Here is a 20,872-nt window from a genome sequence, read left to right on the forward strand (position 1 = left end):
GAGCGAGAGAGTTGGTCATTCTCGTGTGTGTGAGAGAGCGAGAGAGTTGGTCATTCTCGTGTGTGTGAGAGAGCGAGAGCGAGAGAGTTGGTCATTCTCGTGTGTGTGAGAGAGCGAGAGCGAGAGAGTTGGTCATTCTCGTGTGTGTGAGAGAGCGAGAGCGAGAGAGTTGGTCATTCTCGTGTGTGTGAGAGAGCGAGAGCGAGAGAGTTGGTCATTCTCGTGTGTGTGAGAGAGCGAGAGCGAGAGAGTTGGTCATTCTCGTGTGTGTGAGAGAGCGAGAGCGAGAGAGTTGGTCATTCTCGTGTGTGTGAGAGAGCGAGAGCGAGAGAGTTGGTCATTCTCGTGTGTGTGCGAGAGCGAGAGAGTTGGTCATTCTCGTGTGTGTGAGAGAGCGAGAGCGAGAGTTGGTCATTCTCGTGTGTGTGAGAGAGCGAGAGAGAGAGATTGGTCATTCTCGTGTGTGTGAGAGAGCGAGAGCGAGAGAGAGTTGGTCATTCTCGTGTGTGTGTGTGTGTGAGAGAGAGAGAGAGAGTTGGTCATTCTCGTGTGTGTGTGTGTGAGAGAGAGAGAGAGTTGGTCATTCTCGTGTGTGTGTGTGTGTGAGAGAGAGAGAGAGTTGGTCATTCTCGTGTGTGTGTGTGTGAGAGAGAGAGAGTTGGTCATTCTCGTGTGTGTGTGAGAGAGCGAGAGAGTTGGTCATTCTCGTGTGTGTGTGTGAGAGAGAGAGAGAGTTGGTCATTCTCGTGTGTGTGTGAGAGAGAGAGAGTTGGTCATTCTCGTGTGTGTGTGTGTGTGTGTGAGAGAGAGAGTTGGTCATTCTCGTGTGTGTGTGTGTGTGTGAGAGAGAGAGTTGGTCATTCTCGTGTGTGTGTGTGTGTGAGAGAGAGAGTTGGTCATTCTCGTGTGTGTGTGTGTGTGAGAGAGAGAGTTGGTCATTCTCGTGTGTGTGTGTGTGTGAGAGAGAGAGTTGGTCATTCTCGTGTGTGTGTGTGTGTGAGAGTTGGTCATTCTCGTGTGTGTGTGTGAGAGAGTTGGTCATTCTCGTGTGTGTGTGTGAGAGAGTTGGTCATTCTCGTGTGTGAGAAAGTTGGTCATTCTCGTGTGTGAGAGAGAGAGAGTTGGTCATTCTCGTGTGTGTGAGAGAGAGAGTTGGTCATTCTCGCGTGTGAGAGAGAGAGTTGGTCATTCTCGCGTGTGAGAGAGAGAGTTGGTCATTCTCGCGTGTGAGAGAGAGTTGGTCATTCTCGCGTGTGAGAGAGAGAGTTGGTCATTCTCGCGTGTGTGTGAGAGAGAGAGTTGGTCATTCTCGCGTGTGTGTGAGAGAGAGTTGGTCATTCTCGCGTCTGTGTGAGAGAGAGTTGGTCATTCTCGCGCGTCTGTGTGAGAGAGAGTTGGTCATTCTCGCGCGTCTGTGTGAGAGAGAGTTGGTCATTCTCGCGTGTGTGTGTGAGAGAGAGTTGGTCATTCTCACGTGTGTGTGTGAGAGAGAGTTGGTCATTCTCACGTGTGTGTGTGAGAGAGAGTTGGTCATTCTCACGTGTGTGTGTGAGAGAGAGTTGGTCATTCTCGCGTGTGTGTGTGTGTGAGAGAGAGTTGGTCATTCTCGCGTGTGTGTGTGTGTGAGAGAGTTGGTCATTCTCGCGTGTGTGTGTGTGAGAGAGTTGGTCATTCTCGCGTGTGTGTGTGTGTGAGAGAGTTGGTCATTCTCGCGTGTGTGTGTGTGTGTGAGAGAGAGTTGGTCATTCTCGTGTGTGTGTGTGAGAGAGAGAGTTGGTCATTCTCGTGTGTGTGTGTGAGAGAGAGTTGGTCATTCTCGTGTGTGTGAGAGAGTTGGTCATTCTCGTGTGTGTGAGAAAGTTGGTCATTCTCGTGTGTGTGAGAAAGTTGGTCATTCTCGTGTGTGTGAGAGAGTTGGTCATTCTCGTGTGTGTGAGAGAGAGAGAGTTGGTCATTCTCGTGTGTGTGAGAGAGAGAGAGTTGGTCATTCTCGTGTGTGTGAGAGAGAGAGAGTTGGTCATTGTCGTGTGTGTGTGTGTTTGTGAGAGAGAGTTGGTCATTGTCGTGTGTGTGTTTGTGAGAGAGAGTTGGTCATTGTCGTGTGTGAGGGAGAGTTGGTCATTGTCGTGTGTGTGTGTGTGAGAGAGTTGGTCATTGTCGTGTGTGTGTGTGTGTGTGTGTGAGAGAGTTGGTCATTGTTGTGTGTGTGTGTGTGTGGAGAGAGTTGGTCATTGTCGTGTGTGTGTGAGAGAGAGTTGGTCATTGTCGTGTGTGTGTGAGAGAGTTGGTCATTGTCGTGTGTGTGTGAGAGAGTTGGTCATTGTCGTGTGTGTGTGAGAGAGAGTTGGTCATTGTCGTGTGTGTGTGTGAGAGAGTTGGTCATTGTCGTGTGTGTGTGTGAGAGAGTTGGTCATTGTCGTGTGTGTGTGAGAGAGAGTTGGTCATTGTCGTGTGTGTGTGAGAGAGTTGGTCATTGTCGTGTGTGTGTGTGAGAGAGTTGGTCATTGTCGTGTGTGTGTGTGAGAGTTGGTCATTGTCGTGTGTGTGTGTGAGAGAGTTGGTCATTGTCGTGTGTGTGAGAGAGAGTTGGTCATTGTCGTGTGTGTGTGAGAGAGTTGGTCATTGTCGTGTGTGTGTGAGAGAGAGTTGGTCATTGTCGTGTGTGTGTGTGAGAGAGTTGGTCATTGTCGTGTGTGTGTGTGTGAGAGAGTTGGTCATTGTCGTGTGTGTGTGTGAGAGAGTTGGTCATTGTCGTGTGTGTGTGTGAGAGAGTTGGTCATTGTCGTGTGTGTGTGTGAGAGAGTTGGTCATTGTCGTGTGTGTGTGTGTGAGAGAGTTGGTCATTGTCGTGTGTGTGTGAGAGAGTTGGTCATTGTCGTGTGTGTGTGTGAGAGAGTTGGTCATTGTCGTGTGTGTGTGTGAGAGAGTTGGTCATTGTCGTGTGTGTGTGAGAGAGTTGGTCATTGTCGTGTGTGTGTGGAGAGAGTTGGTCATTGTCGTGTGTGTGTGTGAGAGAGTTGGTCATTGTCGGTGTGTGTGTGAGAGAGTTGGTCATTGTCGTGTGTGTGTGAGAGAGTTGGTCATTGTCGTGTGTGTGTGTGAGAGAGTTGGTCATTGTCGTGTGTGTGTGAGAGAGATTGGTCATTGTGGTGTGTGTGTGTGAGAGAGTTGGTCATTGTCGTGTGTGTGTGTGATTTCGTGTGTGTGTGTGAGAGTTGGTCATTGTCGTGTGTGTGTGTGTGTAGAGTTGGTCATTGTCGTGTGTGTGTGTGTGTGAGAGTTGGTCATTGTCGTGTGTGTGTGTGTGTGAGAGAGAGTTGGTCATTGTCGTGTGTGTGTGTGTGTGTGTGAGAGAGTTGGTCATTGTCGTGTGTGTGTGTGTGTGAGAGAGTTGGTCATTGTCGTGTGTGTGTGTGAGAGAGAGTTGGTCATTGTCGTGTGTGTGTGTGAGAGAGTTGGTCATTGTCGTGTGTGTGTGTGAGAGAGTTGGTCATTGTCGTGTGTGTGTGAGAGAGTTGGTCATTGTGGCGTGTGTGTGTGTGTGTGAGAGAGTTGGTCATTGTCGTGTGTGTGTGTGTGTGAGAGAGTTGGTCATTGTCGTGTGTGTGTGTGTGTGTGAGAGAGTTGGTCATTGTCGTGTGTGTGTGTGTGTGTGTGTGAGAGAGTTGGTCATTGTCGTGTGTGTGAGAGAGTTGGTCATTGTCGTGTGTGTGTGAGAGAGTTGGTCATTGTCGTGTGTGTGTGAGTGTTCGTGTGTGTGTGAGAGAGTTGGTCATTGTCGTGTGTGTGTGAGAGAGTTGGTCATTGTCGTGTGTGTGTGAGAGAGTTGGTCATTGTCGTGTGTGTGTGTGTGAGAGTTGGTCATTGTCGTGTGTGTGTGTGTGAGAGAGTTGGTCATTGTCGTGTGTGTGTGAGTTGGTCATTGTCGTGTGTGTGTGTGTGAGTTGGTCATTGTCGTGTGTGTGTGTGTGAGAGTTGGTCATTGTCGTGTGTGTGTGTGTGTGTGTGAGAGTTGGTCATTGTCGTGTGTGTGTGTGAGAGAGAGTTGGTCATTGTCGTGTGTGTGTGTGTGTGTGTGTGTGTGTGAGAGAGAGTTGGTCATTCTCGTGTGTGTGTGAGAGAGAGTTGGTCATTCTCTTGTGTGTGTGAGAGAGAGTTGGTCATTGTCGTGTGTGTGTGTGTGAGAGTTGGTCATTGTCGTGTGTGTGTGTGTGAGAGAGTTGGTCATTGTCGTGTGTGTGTGTGTGTGAGAGTTGGTCATTGTCGTGTGTGTGTGTGAGAGAGTTGGTCATTGTCGTGTGTGTGTGTGAGAGAGTTGGTCATTGTCGTGTGTGTGTGTGTGAGAGAGTTGGTCATTGTCGTGTGTGTGTGTGTGAGAGTTGGTCATTGTCGTGTGTGTGTGTGAGAGAGTTGGTCATTGTCGTGTGTGTGTGTGTGTGAGAGTTGGTCATTGTCGTGTGTGTGTGTGTGTGAGAGAGTTGGTCATTGTCGTGTGTGTGTGTGTGAGAGAGTTGGTCATTGTCGTGGGTGTGTGTGTGAGAGAGTTGGTCATTGTCGTGGGTGTGTGTGTGAGAGAGTTGGTCATTGTCGTGTGTGTGTGAGAGTTGGTCATTGTCGTGTGTGTGTGAGAGTTGGTCATTGTCGTGTGTGTGTGTGAGTTGGTCATTGTCGTGTGTGTGTGTGAGAGTTGGTCATTGTCGTGTGTGTGTGTGAGAGTTGGTCATTGTCGTGTGTGTGTGTGAGAGTTGGTCATTGTCGTGTGTGTGTGTGAGAGTTGATTGTCGTGTGTGTGGTCATTGTCGTGTGTGTGTGTGTAGAGTTGGTCATTGTCGTGTGTGTGTGTGAGAGTTGGTCATTGTCGTGTGTGTGTGTGAGAGTTGGTCATTGTCGTGTGTGTGTGTGAGAGTTGGTCATTGTCGTGTGTGTGTGTGAGAGTTGGTCATTGTCGTGTGTGTGTGAGAGTTGGTCATTGTCGTGTGTGTGTGTGATAGTTGGTCATTGTCGTGTGTGTGTGAGAGAGTTGGTCATTGTCGTGTGTGTGTGTGAGAGTTGGTCATTGTCGTGTGTGTGTGTGAGAGTTTGTCATTGTCGTGTGTGTGTGTGTGTGTGTGTGTGTGTGAGTTGTCATTGTCGTGTGTGTGTGTGTGAGTTGGTCATTGTCGTGTGTGTGTGTGAGAGAGTTGGTCATTGTCGTGTGTGTGTGTGAGAGTTGGTCATTGTCGTGTGTGTGTGTGAGAGAGAGTTGGTCATTGTCGTGTGTGTGTGTGTGTGTGTGTGATAGAGAGTTGGTCATTCTCGTGTGTGTGTGAGAGAGAGTTGGTCATTCTCTTGTGTGTGTGTGAGAGAGAGTTGGTCATTGTCGTGTGTGTGTGTGTGTGAGAGAGTTGGTCATTGTCGTGTGTGTGAGAGAGTTGGTCATTGTCGTGTGTGTGAGAGAGTTGGTCATTGTCGTGTGTGTGTGTGAGAGTTGGTCATTGTCGTGTGTGTGTGAGAGTTGGTCATTGTCGTGTGTGTGTGTGAGAGGTTGGTCATTGTCGTGTGTGTGTGTGAGAGAGTTGGTCATTGTCGTGTGTGTGTGTGTGAGAGAGTTGGTCATTGTCGTGTGTGTGTGTGAGAGAGTTGGTCATTGTCGTGTGTGTGTGTGAGAGAGTTGGTCATTGTCGTGTGTGTGTGTGAGAGAGTTGGTCATTGTCTGTGTGTGTGTGTGAGAGTTGGTCATTGTCGTGTGTGTGTGTGAGAGAGTTGGTCATTGTCGTGTGTGTGTGTGAGAGAGTTGGTCATTGTCGTGTGTGTGTGTGAGAGAGTTGGTCATTGTCGTGTGTGTGTGTGAGAGAGTTGGTCATTGTCGTGTGTGTGTGTGAGAGAGTTGGTCATTGTCGTGTGTGTGTGTGAGAGAGAGTTGGTCATTGTCGTCGTGTGTGTGTGAGAGGTTGGTCATTGTCGTGTGTGTGTGAGAGAGATTGGTCATTGTCGTGTGTGTGTGAGAGAGTTGGTCATTGTCGTGTGTGTGTGTGTGAGAGTTGGTCATTGTCGTGTGTGTGTGTGTGAGAGTTGGTCATTGTCGTGTGTGTGTGTGTGTGAGAGTTGGTCATTGTCGGTGTGTGTGTGTGTGTGAGAGTTGGTCATTGTCGTGTGTGTGTGTGTGTGAGAGTTGGTCATTGTCGTGTGTGTGTGTGTGTGAGAGTTGGTCATTGTCGTGTGTGTGTGTGTGTGAGAGTTGGTCATTGTCGTGTGTGTGTGAGAGTTGGTCATTGTCGTGTGTGTGTGTGTGTGAGATGGTCATTGTCGTGTGTGTGTGTGTGAGAGTTGGTCATTGTCGTGTGTGTTTGTGTGAGAGAGTTGGTCATTCTCGTGTGTGTGTGAGAGAGAGTTGGTCATTCTCGTGTGTGTGTGAGAGAGAGTTGGTCATTCTCGTGTGTGTGTGAGAGAGAGTTGGTCATTGTCGTGTGTGTGAGAGAGAGTTGGTCATTGTCGTGTGTGTGAGAGAGAGTTGGTCATTGTCGTGTGTGTGTGTGAGAGAGAGTTGGTCATTGTCGTGTGTGTGTGAGGGAGAGTTGGTCATTGTGTGTGTGTGTGTGTGTGTGTGTGAGAGAGTTGGTCATTGTCGTGTGTGTGTGTGAGAGAGTTGGTCATTGTCGTGTGTGTGTGTGAGAGAGTTGGTCATTGTCGTGTGTGTGTGAGAGATTGGTCATTGTCGTGTGTGTGTGTGTGAGAGAGTTGGTCATTGTCGTGTGTGTGTGTGTGAGAGAGTTGGTCATTGTCGTGTGTGTGTGTGTGAGAGAGTTGGTCATTGTCGTGTGTGTGTGTGTGTGTGAGAGTTGGTCATTGTCGTGTGTGTGTGTGTGTGAGAGTTGGTCATTGTCGTGTGTGTGTGTGAGAGAGAGTTGGTCATTGTCGTGTGTGTGTGTGAGAGAGAGTTGGTCATTGTCGTGTGTGTGTGTGAGAGAGAGTTGGTCATTGTCGTGTGTGTGTGTGAGAGAGAGTTGGTCATTGTCGTGTGTGTGTGTGAGAGAGAGTTGGTCATTGTCGTGTGTGTGTGAGGGAGAGTTGGTCATTGTCGTGTGTGTGTGAGGGAGAGTTGGTCATTGTCGTGTGTGTGTGAGGGAGAGTTGGTCATTGTCGTGTGTGTGTGTGTGAGAGAGAGTTGGTCATTGTCGTGTGTGTGTGAGAGTTGGACATTGTGGTGTGTGTGTGAGAGAGTTGGTCATTGTCGTGTGTGTGTGTGAGAGTTGGTCATTGTCGTGTGTGTGTGTGTGTGTGTGAGAGTTGGTCATTGTCGTGTGTTTGTGTGTGTGAGAGTTGGTCATTGTCGTGTGTGTGTGTGAGAGAGTTGGTCATTGTCGTGTGTGTGTGTGTGTGAGAGTTGGTCATTGTCGTGTGTGTGTGTGTTAGAGAGTTGGTCATTGTCGTGTGTGTGTGTGTTAGAGAGTTGGTCATTGTCGTGTGTGTGTGTGTGAGAGAGAGTTGGTCATTGTCGTGTGTGTGTGTGAGAGAGAGTTGGTCATTGTCGTGTGTGTGTGTGTGAGAGAGAGTTGGTCATTGTCGTGTGTGTGTGTGTGTGTGTGTGTGAGAGAGAGTTGGTCATTCTCGTGTGTGTGTGTGAGAGAGAGAGTTGGTCATTCTCGTGTGTGTGTGAGAGAGAGTTGGTCATTCCGTGTGTGTGTGAGAGAGAGTTGGTCATTCTCGTCTGTTTGTGTGAGAGAGTTGGTCATTCTCGTGTGTGTGTGTGTGAGAGAGAGATTGGTCATTCTCGTGTGTGTGTGTGTGTGTGTGAGAGAGAGTTGGTCATTCTCGTGTGTGTGTGTGAGAGAGAGAGTTGGTCATTCTCGTGTGTGTGTGTGTGTCTGACAGTTGGTCATTGTCGTGTGTGTGTGTGTGTGAGAGAGAGTTGGTCATTGTCGTGTGTGTGTGAGAGAGAGAGTTGGTCATTGTCGTGTGTGTGTGTGAGAGAGAGTTGGTCATTGTCGTGTGTGTGTGAGTGTGTGAGAGAGAGAGTTGGTCATTGTCGTGTGTGTGTGAGAGAGAGAGTTGGTCATTGTCGTGTGTGTGTGAGAGAGAGTTGGTCATTGTCGTGTGTGTGTGTGAGAGAGTTGGTCATTGTCGGGTGTGTGTGAGAGAGAGAGTTGGTCATTGTCGTGTGTGTGTGTGTGAGAGAGTTGGTCATTGTCGTGTGTGTGTGTGTGTGAGAGAGAGTTGGTCATTGTCGTGTGTGTGTGAGAGTTGGTCATTGTGGTGTGTGTGTGAGAGAGAGTTGGTCATTGTCGTGTGTGTGTGAGAGAGAGTTGGTCATTGTCGTGTGTGTGTGTGTGTGTGTGTGTGTGTGTGTGTGTGAGAGAGAGTTGGTCATTGTCGTGTGTGTGTGTGTGTGTGTGTGTGTGTGTGTGTGTGTGTGAGAGAGAGAGTTGGTCATTCTCGTGTGTGTGTGAGAGAGAGAGAGTTGGTCATTCTCGTGTGTGTGTGAGAGAGAGTTGGTCATTCTCGTGTGTGTGTGAGAGAGAGTTGGTCATTCTCGTGTGTTTGTGTGAGAGAGAGTTGGTCATTCTCGTGTGTGTGTGTGTGAGAGAGAGAGTTGGTCATTCTCGTGTGTGTGTGTGTGTGTGTGTGAGAGAGAGTTGGTCATTCTCGTGTGTGTGTGTGAGAGAGAGAGTTGGTCATTCTCGTGTGTGTGTGTGTGTCTGACAGTTGGTCATTGTCGTGTGTGTGTGTGTGTGAGAGAGAGAGTTGGTCATTGTCGTGTGTGTGTGAGAGAGAGTTGGTCATTGTCGTGTGTGTGTGTGTGAGAGAGAGTTGGTCATTGTCGTGTGTGTGTGTGAGTGTGTGAGAGAGAGAGTTGGTCATTGTCGTGTGTGTGTGAGAGAGAGAGTTGGTCATTGTCGTGTGTGTGTGTGAGAGAGAGTTGGTCATTGTCGTGTGTGTGTGAGAGAGTTGGTCATTGTCGGGTGTGTGTGTGAGAGAGAGTTGGTCATTGTCGTGTGTGTGTGTGTGAGAGAGTTGGTCATTGTCGTGTGTGTGTGTGTGTGTGAGAGAGAGTTGGTCATTGTCGTGTGTGTGTGAGAGTTGGACATTGTGGTGTGTGTGTGAGAGAGAGTTGGTCATTGTCGTGTGTGTGTGTGTGTGTGTGTGTGTGTGTGTGTGAGAGAGTTGGTCATTGTCGTGTGTGTGTGAGAGAGTTGGTCATTGTCGTGTCTGTATGAGAGAGTTGGTCATTGTCGTGTGTGTGTGAGAGAGTTGGTCATTGTCGTGTGTGTGTGAGAGAGAGTTGGTCATTGTCGTGTGTGTGTGTGTGTGTGTGTGTGTGTGAGAGAGTTGGTCATTGTCGTGTGTGTGTGTGAGAGAGAGTTGGTCAATGTCGTGTGTGTGTGAGAGAGAGAGTTGGTCATTGTCGGGTGTGTGTGTGTGAGAGAGAGTTGGTCATTGTCGTGGGTGTGTGTGTGTGAGAGAGAGTTGGTCATTGTCGTGTGTGTGTGTGTGTGAGAGAGAGTTGGTCATTGTTGTGTGTGTGTGTGTGTGAGAGAGAGTTGGTCATTGTCGTGTGTGTGTGTGAGAGAGAGTTGGTCATTGTCGTGTGTGTGAGAGTTGGTCATTGTCGTGTGTGTGTGTGTGTGTGAGAGAGAGTTGGTCATTGTCGTGTGTGTGTGTGTTTGTGAGAGAGAGTTGGTCATTGTCGTGTGTGTGTGTGAGATAGTTGGTCATTGTCGTGTGTGTGTGTGTGTGAGAGAGAGTTGGTCATTGTCGTGTGTGTGTGAGAGAGAGTTGGTCATTGTCGTGTGAGAGAGAGAGAGTTGGTCATTGTCGTGTGTGTGTGTGTGAGAGAGAGTTGGTCATTGTCGTGTGTGTGTGTGTGAGAGAGTTGGTCATTGTCGTGTGTGTGTGTGTGTGTGTGTGTGAGAGAGAGAGTTGGTCATTGTCGTGTGTGTGTGTGTGAGAGAGTTGGTCATTGTCGTGTGTGTGTGAGAGAGAGTTGGTCATTGTCGTGTGTGTGTGAGAGAGAGTTGGTCATTGTCAGGTGTGTGTGTGTGAGAGAGAGTTGGTCATTGTCGGGTGTGTGTGTGAGAGAGAGAGTTCGTGTTTGTGTGTGTGTGTGTGTGTGTGTGTGTGTGTGTGTGTGTGTGTGTGTGAGAGAGAGTTGGTCATTGTTGGGTGTGTGAGTGAGAGTTGGTCATTCTCTGTGTGTGTGTGTGTGTGTGTGTGTGTTAGTGCCAGGTTTATAGTGGTTACTTTCTAAATGTAATCCGTTATTTACTAGTTACCGTTCCAAAATTGTAATCAGTAAAGTAACCTTTGGATTTCCCAAACTCAGTAATCAAAAATGAATATTACCAATTGAACAACATATATTGCAGGATAAATCAATGTTAGATACATAGATACTGGGTGTTGCATTTGACTTGATGGGTTGGATATGTAGTCTTCTTCTAAACCCATTGCTTTTCTCCTGCAGATAATCATTTGATTGGTCTATATTTTCACATTAAAAACCAAAGTCTGTAATTTCCAGTCATTACAATTTAAGAAAATACCCCTTGATCTTCAAGAATAGTCCTTGGAAATATAGATTAGCCAAAGTTTTTAGATTATGCTCAGGTAAAACAATAAGGACTTATTAGCCTACTCAATTGTAGGGATAAATAATTTTTTCAAATACTGTACAACTATTTGGTGAAATGTGCATTGTGGCTGCATGAACGGGCAAGTGAAATGATTTTCCTGAAGAGATTTCGGGGGACCCTCAGATAGCATAAGAACACGTCATAAGCAATGGCCAAATGTGTAGAATTGCAGGAAATTAGCTTTAACGGTAGACTTTGGGCATGAAAAAAGGCCCATCTCCTATTCCTTCCTCAATTTTCAAACAGAAATGGGGTATGCCTTTGGTGGTTCATCGACGTGTTATTCTAGTCATGCACGCCATGACCGACGTACAGAAGCTAGTGTGTTAGCTAAACTAGCCACTTGTAGCTAGCCATGAACTCCTCCAGTATGTGTTGACGTCATTTCACAGGGTTCTACTAAGCTATATGGAATTGTTTTGAGAGGTTCATACAAAGGATAATTTTGCTGTTTGATGTATAAAAAAAATATATACAATAATTTGATTTAAACATTTTATATAGCTGTACTGCTATTAGCCCATAAAAACGCATTGAATAACAGATTCACTGCATGGAACTGATAGACACCCCTGTCCTATATCCTGAGATGTATAAGAAGTTTGTTCCGATGTGTCTGTCCTATATCCTGAGATATATAAGAAGTTTGTTCCGATGTGTCTGTCCTATATCCTGAGATATATAAGAAGTTTGTTCCGATGTGTCTGTCCTATATCCTGAGATATATAAGAAGTTTGTTCCGATGTGTCTGTCCTATATCCTGAGATGTATAAGAAGTTTGTTCCGATGTGTCTGTCCTATATCCTGAGATATATAAGAAGTTTGTTCCGATGTGTCTGTCCTATATCCTGAGATATATAAGAAGTTTGTTCCGATGTGTCTGTCCTATATCCTGAGATGTATAAGAAGCTTGTTCCGATGTGTCTGTCCTATATCCTGAGATGTATAAGAAGTTTGTTCCGATGTGTCTGTCCTATATCCTGAGATATATAAGAAGTTTGTTCCGATGTGTCTGTCCTATATCCTGAGATATATAAGAAGTTTGTTCCGATGTGTCTGTCCTATATCCTGAGATATATAAGAAGTTTGTTCCGATGTGTCTGTCCTATATCCTGAGATATATAAGAAGTTTGTTCCGATGTGTCTGTCCTATATCCTGAGATATATAAGAAAGATCAGGAAACATTAGTAATTAAAAAAAATATATTTAACCCCTTATTTTTGTCACGAAACAGTGTCCATACATTCTTCCATACATTTTTTGGACTGGTACCAGGGGACGTTCAGACAAGTCTTGAAGCGTCCTAGAGCAAAACAACTTACATGTTCCTGGGAGTCTCACCTTTACACAGATTAGTGTGTAGCCCAAACTGTTCACCCCCTAAAGACTGAAGTTGGCAGATCGGCTGTACCGACTTCAGATGAGTCCCAAGACGGAGAACACCATCGTGAGAGTCTAATCTTTCCATACAGGGTTCATAATAGTTTGTTGGCCGAACCGTTCAAACAGTACAGAATACCAATTTTCGGGCTGTCTCATGGTCTGACAAACACCACTCTGTCACCTTTCACCGCAATGCAGATGGCACCGCAATGCGGTGGATTGAGACGCGTCAAATGCAAGAAAAACAGATACATCTAGCTTAAACTGACAGATTTTTTATGGGATTTAAAAAAAATATATGCTGATTAGATTTCTGTGGGGGCATGGACATCGACTCTAGGGGTTTAACAGAATCTGAACTTTTTAAAAGTGAGATTTTCACTGGACTGTTACTTTAAAACGGCAACATTTTCTCTCAGCCTCATGGCAAAATGTCTAGAGTAGCAGGAAATTAGCACTTATCCTTCCACTTATACTGTGGTTTCAAAATCCTCATCAAAATCCCCCTGAAGAGGGGCATGATAAGTCATGTCAAACTGTGTAAAATGGCAGGAAATGCATTTTCAAATGTAAAATAAAAATTCAGGTCGAGGACCACACTGGACCCTATAAAAGTTCCTATAAAAACATATCTAATTGATGGGATACACAAGCTACATTCCTTGCCAAATGACAACAGTTTTATCACAAATTCTAAATGGACTGGTTGATTGACTTAGGAAAATATGTGTTCCGACAATGAGCTGCAGTTTTTTGTCTATTTTCCACTTTAGGAACTGCTAGAGCCATTTAGAATTGGTTAGCCTAGGCTATAACTCCCCTAAACATAGACAGGTTCCACACTGAAAATATGCAAAAACATTTCATTTTGATAAAGACCGTGCGTATTTTCACCAGAATCTTTAAGCATATGCCCGCTACTGCAGACCATGTGTAACCATGCCAGCCTAGGACCTCCACATCTGGCTTCTTAACCTGCAGTATCGTCTGAGACCAGCCACCCGAACAGCTGATGAAACTGGGGGTTTGCACAACCAAAGATTTCTGTACAAACTGTCAGAATCTGTCTCAGAGAAGCTCATCTGAATGCTCGTCGTCGTCACCAGGGTCTTGACCTGACTGCAGTTCGGCGTCGTAACCAACTTCAATATGTAAGTGCTTACCTTCGATGGCTGCTGGCACGCTGGAGAAGTGTTCTTCAAGGATTAATCTGGGTTTCAACTGTTCCGGGCAGATGGAATACAGCGTGTATGGTGTCCTGTGGTCGAGCAGTTTGCTGATGTCAGCGTTGTGAACAGAGTGCCCCATGGTGGGGTTATGCTATGGGCATGCATAAGCTACGGACAACAAACACAATTGCATTTTATTGATGGCAATTTGAATGCACAGAGATACTGTGACGAGATCCTGTGCCATTCATCTGCTGCCATCACCTCATGTTTCAGCATAATGTACAGCCCCATGTCGCAAGGATCTGTACACAATTCCTGGAAGCTGAAAATGTCCCAGTTCTTCTATGGCCTGCATACTCACCAGACATGTCACCCATTGAGCATGTTTGGGATGCTCTGGATTGACGTGTACAACGTTCCAGTTCCTGCCAATATCCAGAAACTTCGCACAGTAATTGAAGAGTGGGACAACATTCCAGAGGCCACAATCACAGCACAAGGTGCACCTGTGTAATGTTCATGCTGTTTAATCATCTTCTTGATATGCCACACCTGTAAAATGAATGGATTATCTTGGAAACTGAGAAATTCTCACTAACAGGCATTTAAACAAATTTGTGGCCAGAAAATTGAGAAATAAGCTTTTTGTAAATGTGGAACATTTCTGGGATCTTTTATTTCAGCTCATGAAACATGGGACCAACACTTTACATGTTGAATTCATATTTTTGTTCAGTATACTTACCAAGTTAGCAAACCCTTCCCCTAACCCTCCTAAACTTAACCCTAACCCATAGCCTAGCTAACGTTAGCGATATCATGTTTTGAAAATTAAAACATATTGTACGTTTTGCAAATGCATCACGTATAATACGAATTGGAATTCGTAACATATCATACGACATGTGTGGTGGACATCCAGAAATGTATACATACCATACACAATTTAGTATTTTGTTACGTTTTGTATCTCGGATTTACGTAGGCTACACCACTGCTGTTGTCCTTACCTCCAAGCGTTTATTCAAGTTGGATCATCTTTGGATGCCGACAGCAGAAGCACCATTGGAAGAGCTTGGACTGTAGCCTACCAAAGCCTATTCCGGCTCCTTTCCCACGATCCATCAAACGCATTTGGTGGGTCATCATAGTGGTCTCTGACTTGTGGTCAGACTCACTCAGGCGAAACTAACTTAATCTTGCGCTTTTTTTCAATGCTTATTTGAATGTCATTGGCTAGGTTTCCATCCAATTTGCGACCGATTTTCATGCGAATTTTCTAAAATGTGCATATGGCGCGTTTTTCACGAGATGTTTCCATCAAACTGACTTATTGCGGATAAAAATCTGTGTGTGGTGACGTATACACATAAAATAAAGGTTACATTCCCAGGTACCGAATGGAAAAATACAAGTTACATGGGTTTCCATCGCATTTTCAACTCTACTGATGGTTTTGTCACAAATACTGTTGCGTTATAAAGCAAATGTGCCCACTCTGGTCTTGTCTGGTGTGCTCTAGCCAACTGCTCAACAGGTCGCATATACAGTGCGGGTATGACTACCTACATTGAGGTTATGGATACGAGCCATTTAATTTTATTTGTCAAATGGCAGCCACATCGATTATAATGTCACCAGAATACGACCCTCAATATTTATTGGAAAGGAGCATCAAGCTCATCACGTACACTTTCATCACCCTGTTCAGTTCATCATTTATTTAATTTGTAGTTTAATAAACTGTATGCTTTCCTGAGTCCTAGTGGGAGGACCACACAAGATATCACGTGACTCCAAGTTTACTTCGATATGATGAATAGTATATCAATATTTGTGCATAAAGGCGTTTCCACCGCAATTTCTCATATAATTAAATGTATCGACAAAAAGAAATCTCACGATGTCAACAAATAAATGGTCTGTTAGCATTTATAAAATTGTACTGGCGTATTGTTTCCATCAGCCTGGTCATGATTTATCACACATCAGATAATTCATCCACATGGTTATTGAAACAGAAAGGTGTCAGAAAAATGGTGCAAACATTCTTTCTGAAATGAAAAGTATCTGTAAATCTGATTACAATATTTTTGCTGGTAAGGTAGTGGATTACAGTTAAAACCCTTTTTTGAATCAGTTAAATGGGATCTGTTACCTCAGCTGGTCAGTGTGAGAGTTGGTCATTCTCTGGACTAGCTGACCACACTGATGTTGTGTTTTCTCTCCTCAGGAGTCTGGCAGTGGGGAGGATGACCGGCGCTCTCAGCCTAGGAGGTAAGACAGACACACACCCCGATATCATCACTCTTGTTTGTGACACTACAAATGTCACTCTGTGTCATTGTGACATCAGAGAGAGACCATGTGCAATTGTGAGAAATATGTGGCAGTATGGCAGTAAGCAGGTTTCCATTGACCCAGGTTTATTCGACAAAAGCAATGTTGCAAATAAAAATCATTGAGACGTATGTGTTCTAAAGATCGACAAACATTTTATCCGTTTGACGGGTGGATTTTTCTTCGGTCTAAATTTTGTGGCAAATGACGATGGAAACTGTGTTTTTTGAATAAATGATGATTGACGAATCATTTTGAAGGTACGCAGGGCATGTGATGTCACTGCGTAACTATAAAGCTCACTCCACAACAGATACTGCGTTTAAAACAACTGGGACCTCGGAAAAATAGGCCAAGTCATGACATCAGTGATCTTCAGGTCAGAAAGTCAGAGTTCTAGAAAGAGGCCCGAGTTTCCGAGTCGGATGGCTGTACAAATCGCTATATATTTTTTCCCAGTCGGAGCTTGTTTTTTCCCCCAGAGTTCCCAGGTTTGAATGCACTGAAGTCTGCTATTTCGGAGATCCGAGCTTCCAGTTGTTTTGAATGCGGCATAATTGTAAATGCCTAGGTCTTGCGAAATACCTTTCTTTTTTTCTTCAACTATAAGCATTTTTCTCTGCAGGACAAGAATTGTCCTGACTTTCAAGAATGCCTGAATTGCTTCGCCTTGCTTTTCTGGTTGGCTGGCAAGTTTCACCTTCCAATTATTTCAGATCTACAGGAGTGCAAGTCTCACCGTGGCGATACGATGGCACATGATAATTATTAGAATATGGAAAATATTAGACAATTATTGCATTCTATCCATGCTGGCTTTCGCGGACTACCTGAGACATGAAACAAATAGGTGTGATGTCATTATGTCCAGCTATTTTCATCGGCACAAGATAGTTCAATGGAAACGCACCCTAGCAGGCAATTGTCACATGTATTCTCTATGCAAACTTTCTAAATCGACAAATCACTGGACAAGTTAATGGAAACATCGCTGGTGACCTCAAACAGCACCTGTGTGAGTGTTCTGTCCTGTGTGATTGTGACATCATAAAGAGCTCCTCTGTGATTGAGACTCCATAAAGAACTCCTGTGCTAAAGTACTGTCCTGTGCTATTGTAACATCACAATCTGGTTCTCCCATTGTTGCCTAGACCAGTGAGTGCCTGAGCTGTGGAGTCGTTGTAGATCAGGTTTGTCATGTCTCTGTCCACAACAGACTCCAGCTGAACAGCTCTCACGTAACATTGCCTTCTGCTCGTGTGTTCGTCTGTGTGTTTACAAAACAAAGTCTGTATTAGGGCTTCATCTCTTCCCAATGCTTTATTTGTCCCATTCTTGTCAGAAAGGCTGCCAAGATTGGCACTGCAGTTCTCTGACTGTCAACTAGAGAGCAGTGTAGCTTGTCGGAGTCTGTCAGGATGTGGGCCAAAATAATTAGAACAGAACATGGATCACAGGCCAGTTTGGGTTTCTGTTATCGCACTGAGAGAGCTGTCAGTGTTTGTGCAGCTGGGAGTGAAATCAATATTCACAAGGAGCAGCAACGTGTGTGTGTGCGCGCACTCTTTTGAGTTGTGTGTGTGTGTGTGTGCCTTCTCATTAAAAGAGGATACAAATCACTTTTGAAAAAGATATATTTTTATCTATTCAACAAATACACATGGAAGCAGCTCACACAACACGCTGAAGAAGGATGTAAAGCCGAAACATCTGTGTACGCTATCCCTGATGCAGTGAAAATAATTAAAAACAATGAATGAGTAATGAACAAACAATGAGTAATGAAGTAATCTTTATGCGACATCCTTTTTGAGTGTGGACCCATCACACCCCTTTGAGCAGCTCACACTATGGAAAGTATTTTAACACACACACATACACACGCTGCTGTTTTCAGCCGCTCCAGATTTAACCTTTTCAGGCGAACTCTTCGAGTGGATCCTATTTCCAGATGCTGCCTGCCTGGGGTTGTTTGTGCGTCCTGGTGTGCTGCTAAGTGCAAATGGTGTAGCGTTTAAGGGGATGAACAGGGGTCGTCCTAATACCATGTAAACTGTCAGATGGACCTGTGTGTCAATATACTGTACCTGGACTACATAGGCCTAGTTTTATATATGTGTGTGTATGTGTGTCAATATACTGTACCTGGACTACATAGGCCTAGTTTTATATGTGTGTGTGTGTGTGTGTCAATATACTGTACCTGGACTACATAGGCCTAGTTTTATATATGTGTGTGTGTGTGTGTCAATATACTGTACCTGGACTACATAGGCCTAGTTTTATATGTGTATGTGTGTGTGTGTGTGTCAATATACTGTACCTGGACTACATAGGCCTAGTTTTATATGTGTGTGTGTGTGTGTGTCAATATACTGTACCTGGACTACATAGGCCTAGTTTTATATGTGTGTGTGTGTGTGTCAATATACTGTACCTGGAATACATAGGCCTAGTTTTATATATGTATGTGTGTGTGTGTGTCAATATACTGTACCTGGACTACATAGGCCTAGTTTTATATATGTATGTGTGTGTGTGTGTGTGTGTGTGTGTGTGTGTGTGTGTGTCAATATACTGTACCTGGACTACATAGGCCTAGTTTTATATATGTATGTGTGTGTGTGTCAATATACTGTACCTGGACTACATAGGCCTAGTTTTATATGTGTATGTGTGTGTGTGTGTCAATATACTGTACCTGGAATACATAGGCCTAGTTTTATATGTGTGTGTGTGTGTGTGTGTGTGTGTGTCAATATACTGTACCTGGACTACATAGGCCTAGTTTTATATGTGTGTGTGTGTGTGTGTGTCAATATACTGTACCTGGACTACATAGGCCTAGTTTTATATGTGTGTGTGTGTGTGTGTGTGTCAATATACTGTACCTGGACTACATAGGCCTAGTTTTATATGTGTATGTGTGTGTGTGTCAATATACTGTACCTGGACTACATAGGCCTAGTTTTATATGTGTATGTGTGTGTGTGTGTCAATATACTGTACCTGGACTACATAGGCCTAGTTTTATATGTGTATGTGTGTGTGTGTGTCAATATACTGTACCTGGACTACATAGGCCTAGTTTTATATGTGTGTGTGTCAATATACTGTACCTGGACTACATAGGCCTAGTTTTATATATGTGTGTGTGTGTGAATATACTGTACCTGGACTACATAGGCCTAGTTTTATATGTGTGTGTGTGTGTGTGTGTGTGTGTCAATATACTGTACCTGGACTACATAGGCCTAGTTTTATATGTGTGTGTGTGTGTCAATATACTGTACCTGGAATACATAGGCCTAGTTTTATATGTGTGTGTGTGTGTGTGTGTGTGTGTGTCAATATACTGTACCTGGACTACATAGGCCTAGTTTTATATGTGTGTGTGTGTGTGTGTCAATATACTGTACCTGCACTACATAGGCCTAGTTTTATATATGTGTGTGTGTGTCAATATACTGTACCTGGACTACATAGGCCTAGTTTTATATATATATGTATGTGTGTGTGTGTGTGTGTGTGTGTGTGTCAATATACTGTACCTGGACTACATAGGCCTAGTTTTATATGTGTATGTGTGTGTCAATATACTGTACCTGGACTACATAGGCCTAGTTTTATATGTGTGTGTGTGTGTGTGTCAATATACTGTACCTGGACTACATAGGCCTAGTTTTATATATGTGTGTGTGTGTGTGTGTGTCAATATACTGTACCTGGACTACATAGGCCTAGTTTTATATATGTATGTGTGTGTGTGTGTGTGTGTGTGTGTCAATATACTGTACCTGGACTACATAGGCCTAGTTTTATGTGTGTGTGTGTGTGTGTGTCAATATACTGTACCTGGACTACATAGGCCTAGTTTTATATGTGTGTGTGTGTGTCAATATACTGTACCTGGACTACATAGGCCTAGTTTTATATATGTATGTGTGTGTGTGCTTCTGAGGGTAATCTACTACACTGTGAGAAACCATGCTGTTTTAGGTCAACTGGTGTTTTCTCTCCATTGTTCCATGGAAGGAGCACAGAAGTCCCCAAAACAACATCCAAGGTCTTTTAAAACCAGATTGAAGCCAAGTTGTTTTGGGAGGCAGCAACAGAGGTAAACAGCTGTCCCGCCCCAGCATCTATAAAGGAAAGGGATACACTGCTCTGTGTATTGACTGAGTCAGTAGTGGTTGGACAATGTCAACAGGGGACGTCACTTTTATATTGTTCACTGTAAAAGTCCCCTGGCACTAGTACAGTATTAACGGCTGGCTGGCTGTGTCTGTCTTTGCACAGTCATAAATGACTGATTTATCAAGTCTAATGACACAGCGTTCAGGTGATTGGCCGCCTCAGGCTTCCACAGGTTGTGATTGGCTATGTCAGGGCGAGGTGTGACTTTCATGAGATACCTTTTATTGTTCTCGATAGATTACGTGCATCCAGCATGCATGCATGCATACAGCAGACGTTGTATTGAACCCAGGTTGCCAATGTGACTTGGACTGTACTAGCCCTCTGAGCTAAAGCCTAGGTGACTCACGCCGCCTCCTCTACACATGTACATACGTTTATTTGATCAGATAAAATGACATAAACCTCTGCTCTGTATGCAAACCCTGGTGAGCTGGTTCCAGAGAGGAAATCAACCAGGAACTGCTTTCACAGTTTGACTGCACCCTCTTGCATCAGACTTTGGGTTAGTGGACTTCCCTGTTTATCTGACCACAGTGATAGCGTCAGATACCCATTTGCACCCCACAGCCTTCCATCAATCAGGCTTTGGATGACCACAATGTTAGTCTGTGTTCCTAGTGTTAATCATTACCTCAGAACCTGATTACTCATTCAAGCACACGTTTGTTTTAATATCCTTGTGGGTCTAAACAATTGTTTCCCATTTTAAAAAATCATAGTTTCCCTAAGCCTTACCCCTAATTCTAAACCTAAGCCTTAAATTGCCTTTTTCCTTGTGGGGACCTGTGAAATGTCCCCATTTGTCTAAATGTTCCTTGTTTTACTATCATTGTCAGGATGTCTGGTCCCTACAAGGATAGTAAAACCAAAAAAACACACACACTTGGGTCTATGTCCCAATACTTACACTTCTCAGAACATACAGCCAGGTGATATGATATGAGGAGGGACTGCAACATACAGCCAGGTGATATGAGGAGGGACTGCAACATACAGCCAGGTGATATGAGGAGGGACTGCAACATACAGCCAGGTGATATGATATGAGGGACTAGAACATACCAGCCAGGTGATATGATATGAGGAGGGACTGCAACATACAGCCAGGTGATATGATATGAGGAGGGACTGCAACATACCAGCCAGGTGATATGATATGAGGAGGG

At 44.6% G+C, this 20,872-nt stretch overlaps 1 protein-coding gene across 2 annotated transcripts in view; it reads left to right on the forward strand.

The window, feature by feature from the left end:
• The window catches only part of LOC106563791 (protein phosphatase Slingshot homolog 1), a 72,797-nt gene that overhangs the window by 13,808 nt on the left and 38,117 nt on the right, over positions 1-20,872 (forward strand). For both annotated transcript variants that reach the window (XM_014129649.2, XM_014129648.2), the window contains one exon: positions 15,400-15,443. In XM_014129649.2, coding sequence (XP_013985124.1) covers positions 15,400-15,443 — 44 coding nt within the window. The remainder of the gene's footprint in view (positions 1-15,399; positions 15,444-20,872) is intronic.

The sequence above is a fragment of the Salmo salar genome, chromosome ssa11 (assembly GCF_905237065.1).
Source record: "Salmo salar chromosome ssa11, Ssal_v3.1, whole genome shotgun sequence".
Classification (NCBI taxonomy): domain Eukaryota; kingdom Metazoa; phylum Chordata; class Actinopteri; order Salmoniformes; family Salmonidae; genus Salmo; species Salmo salar.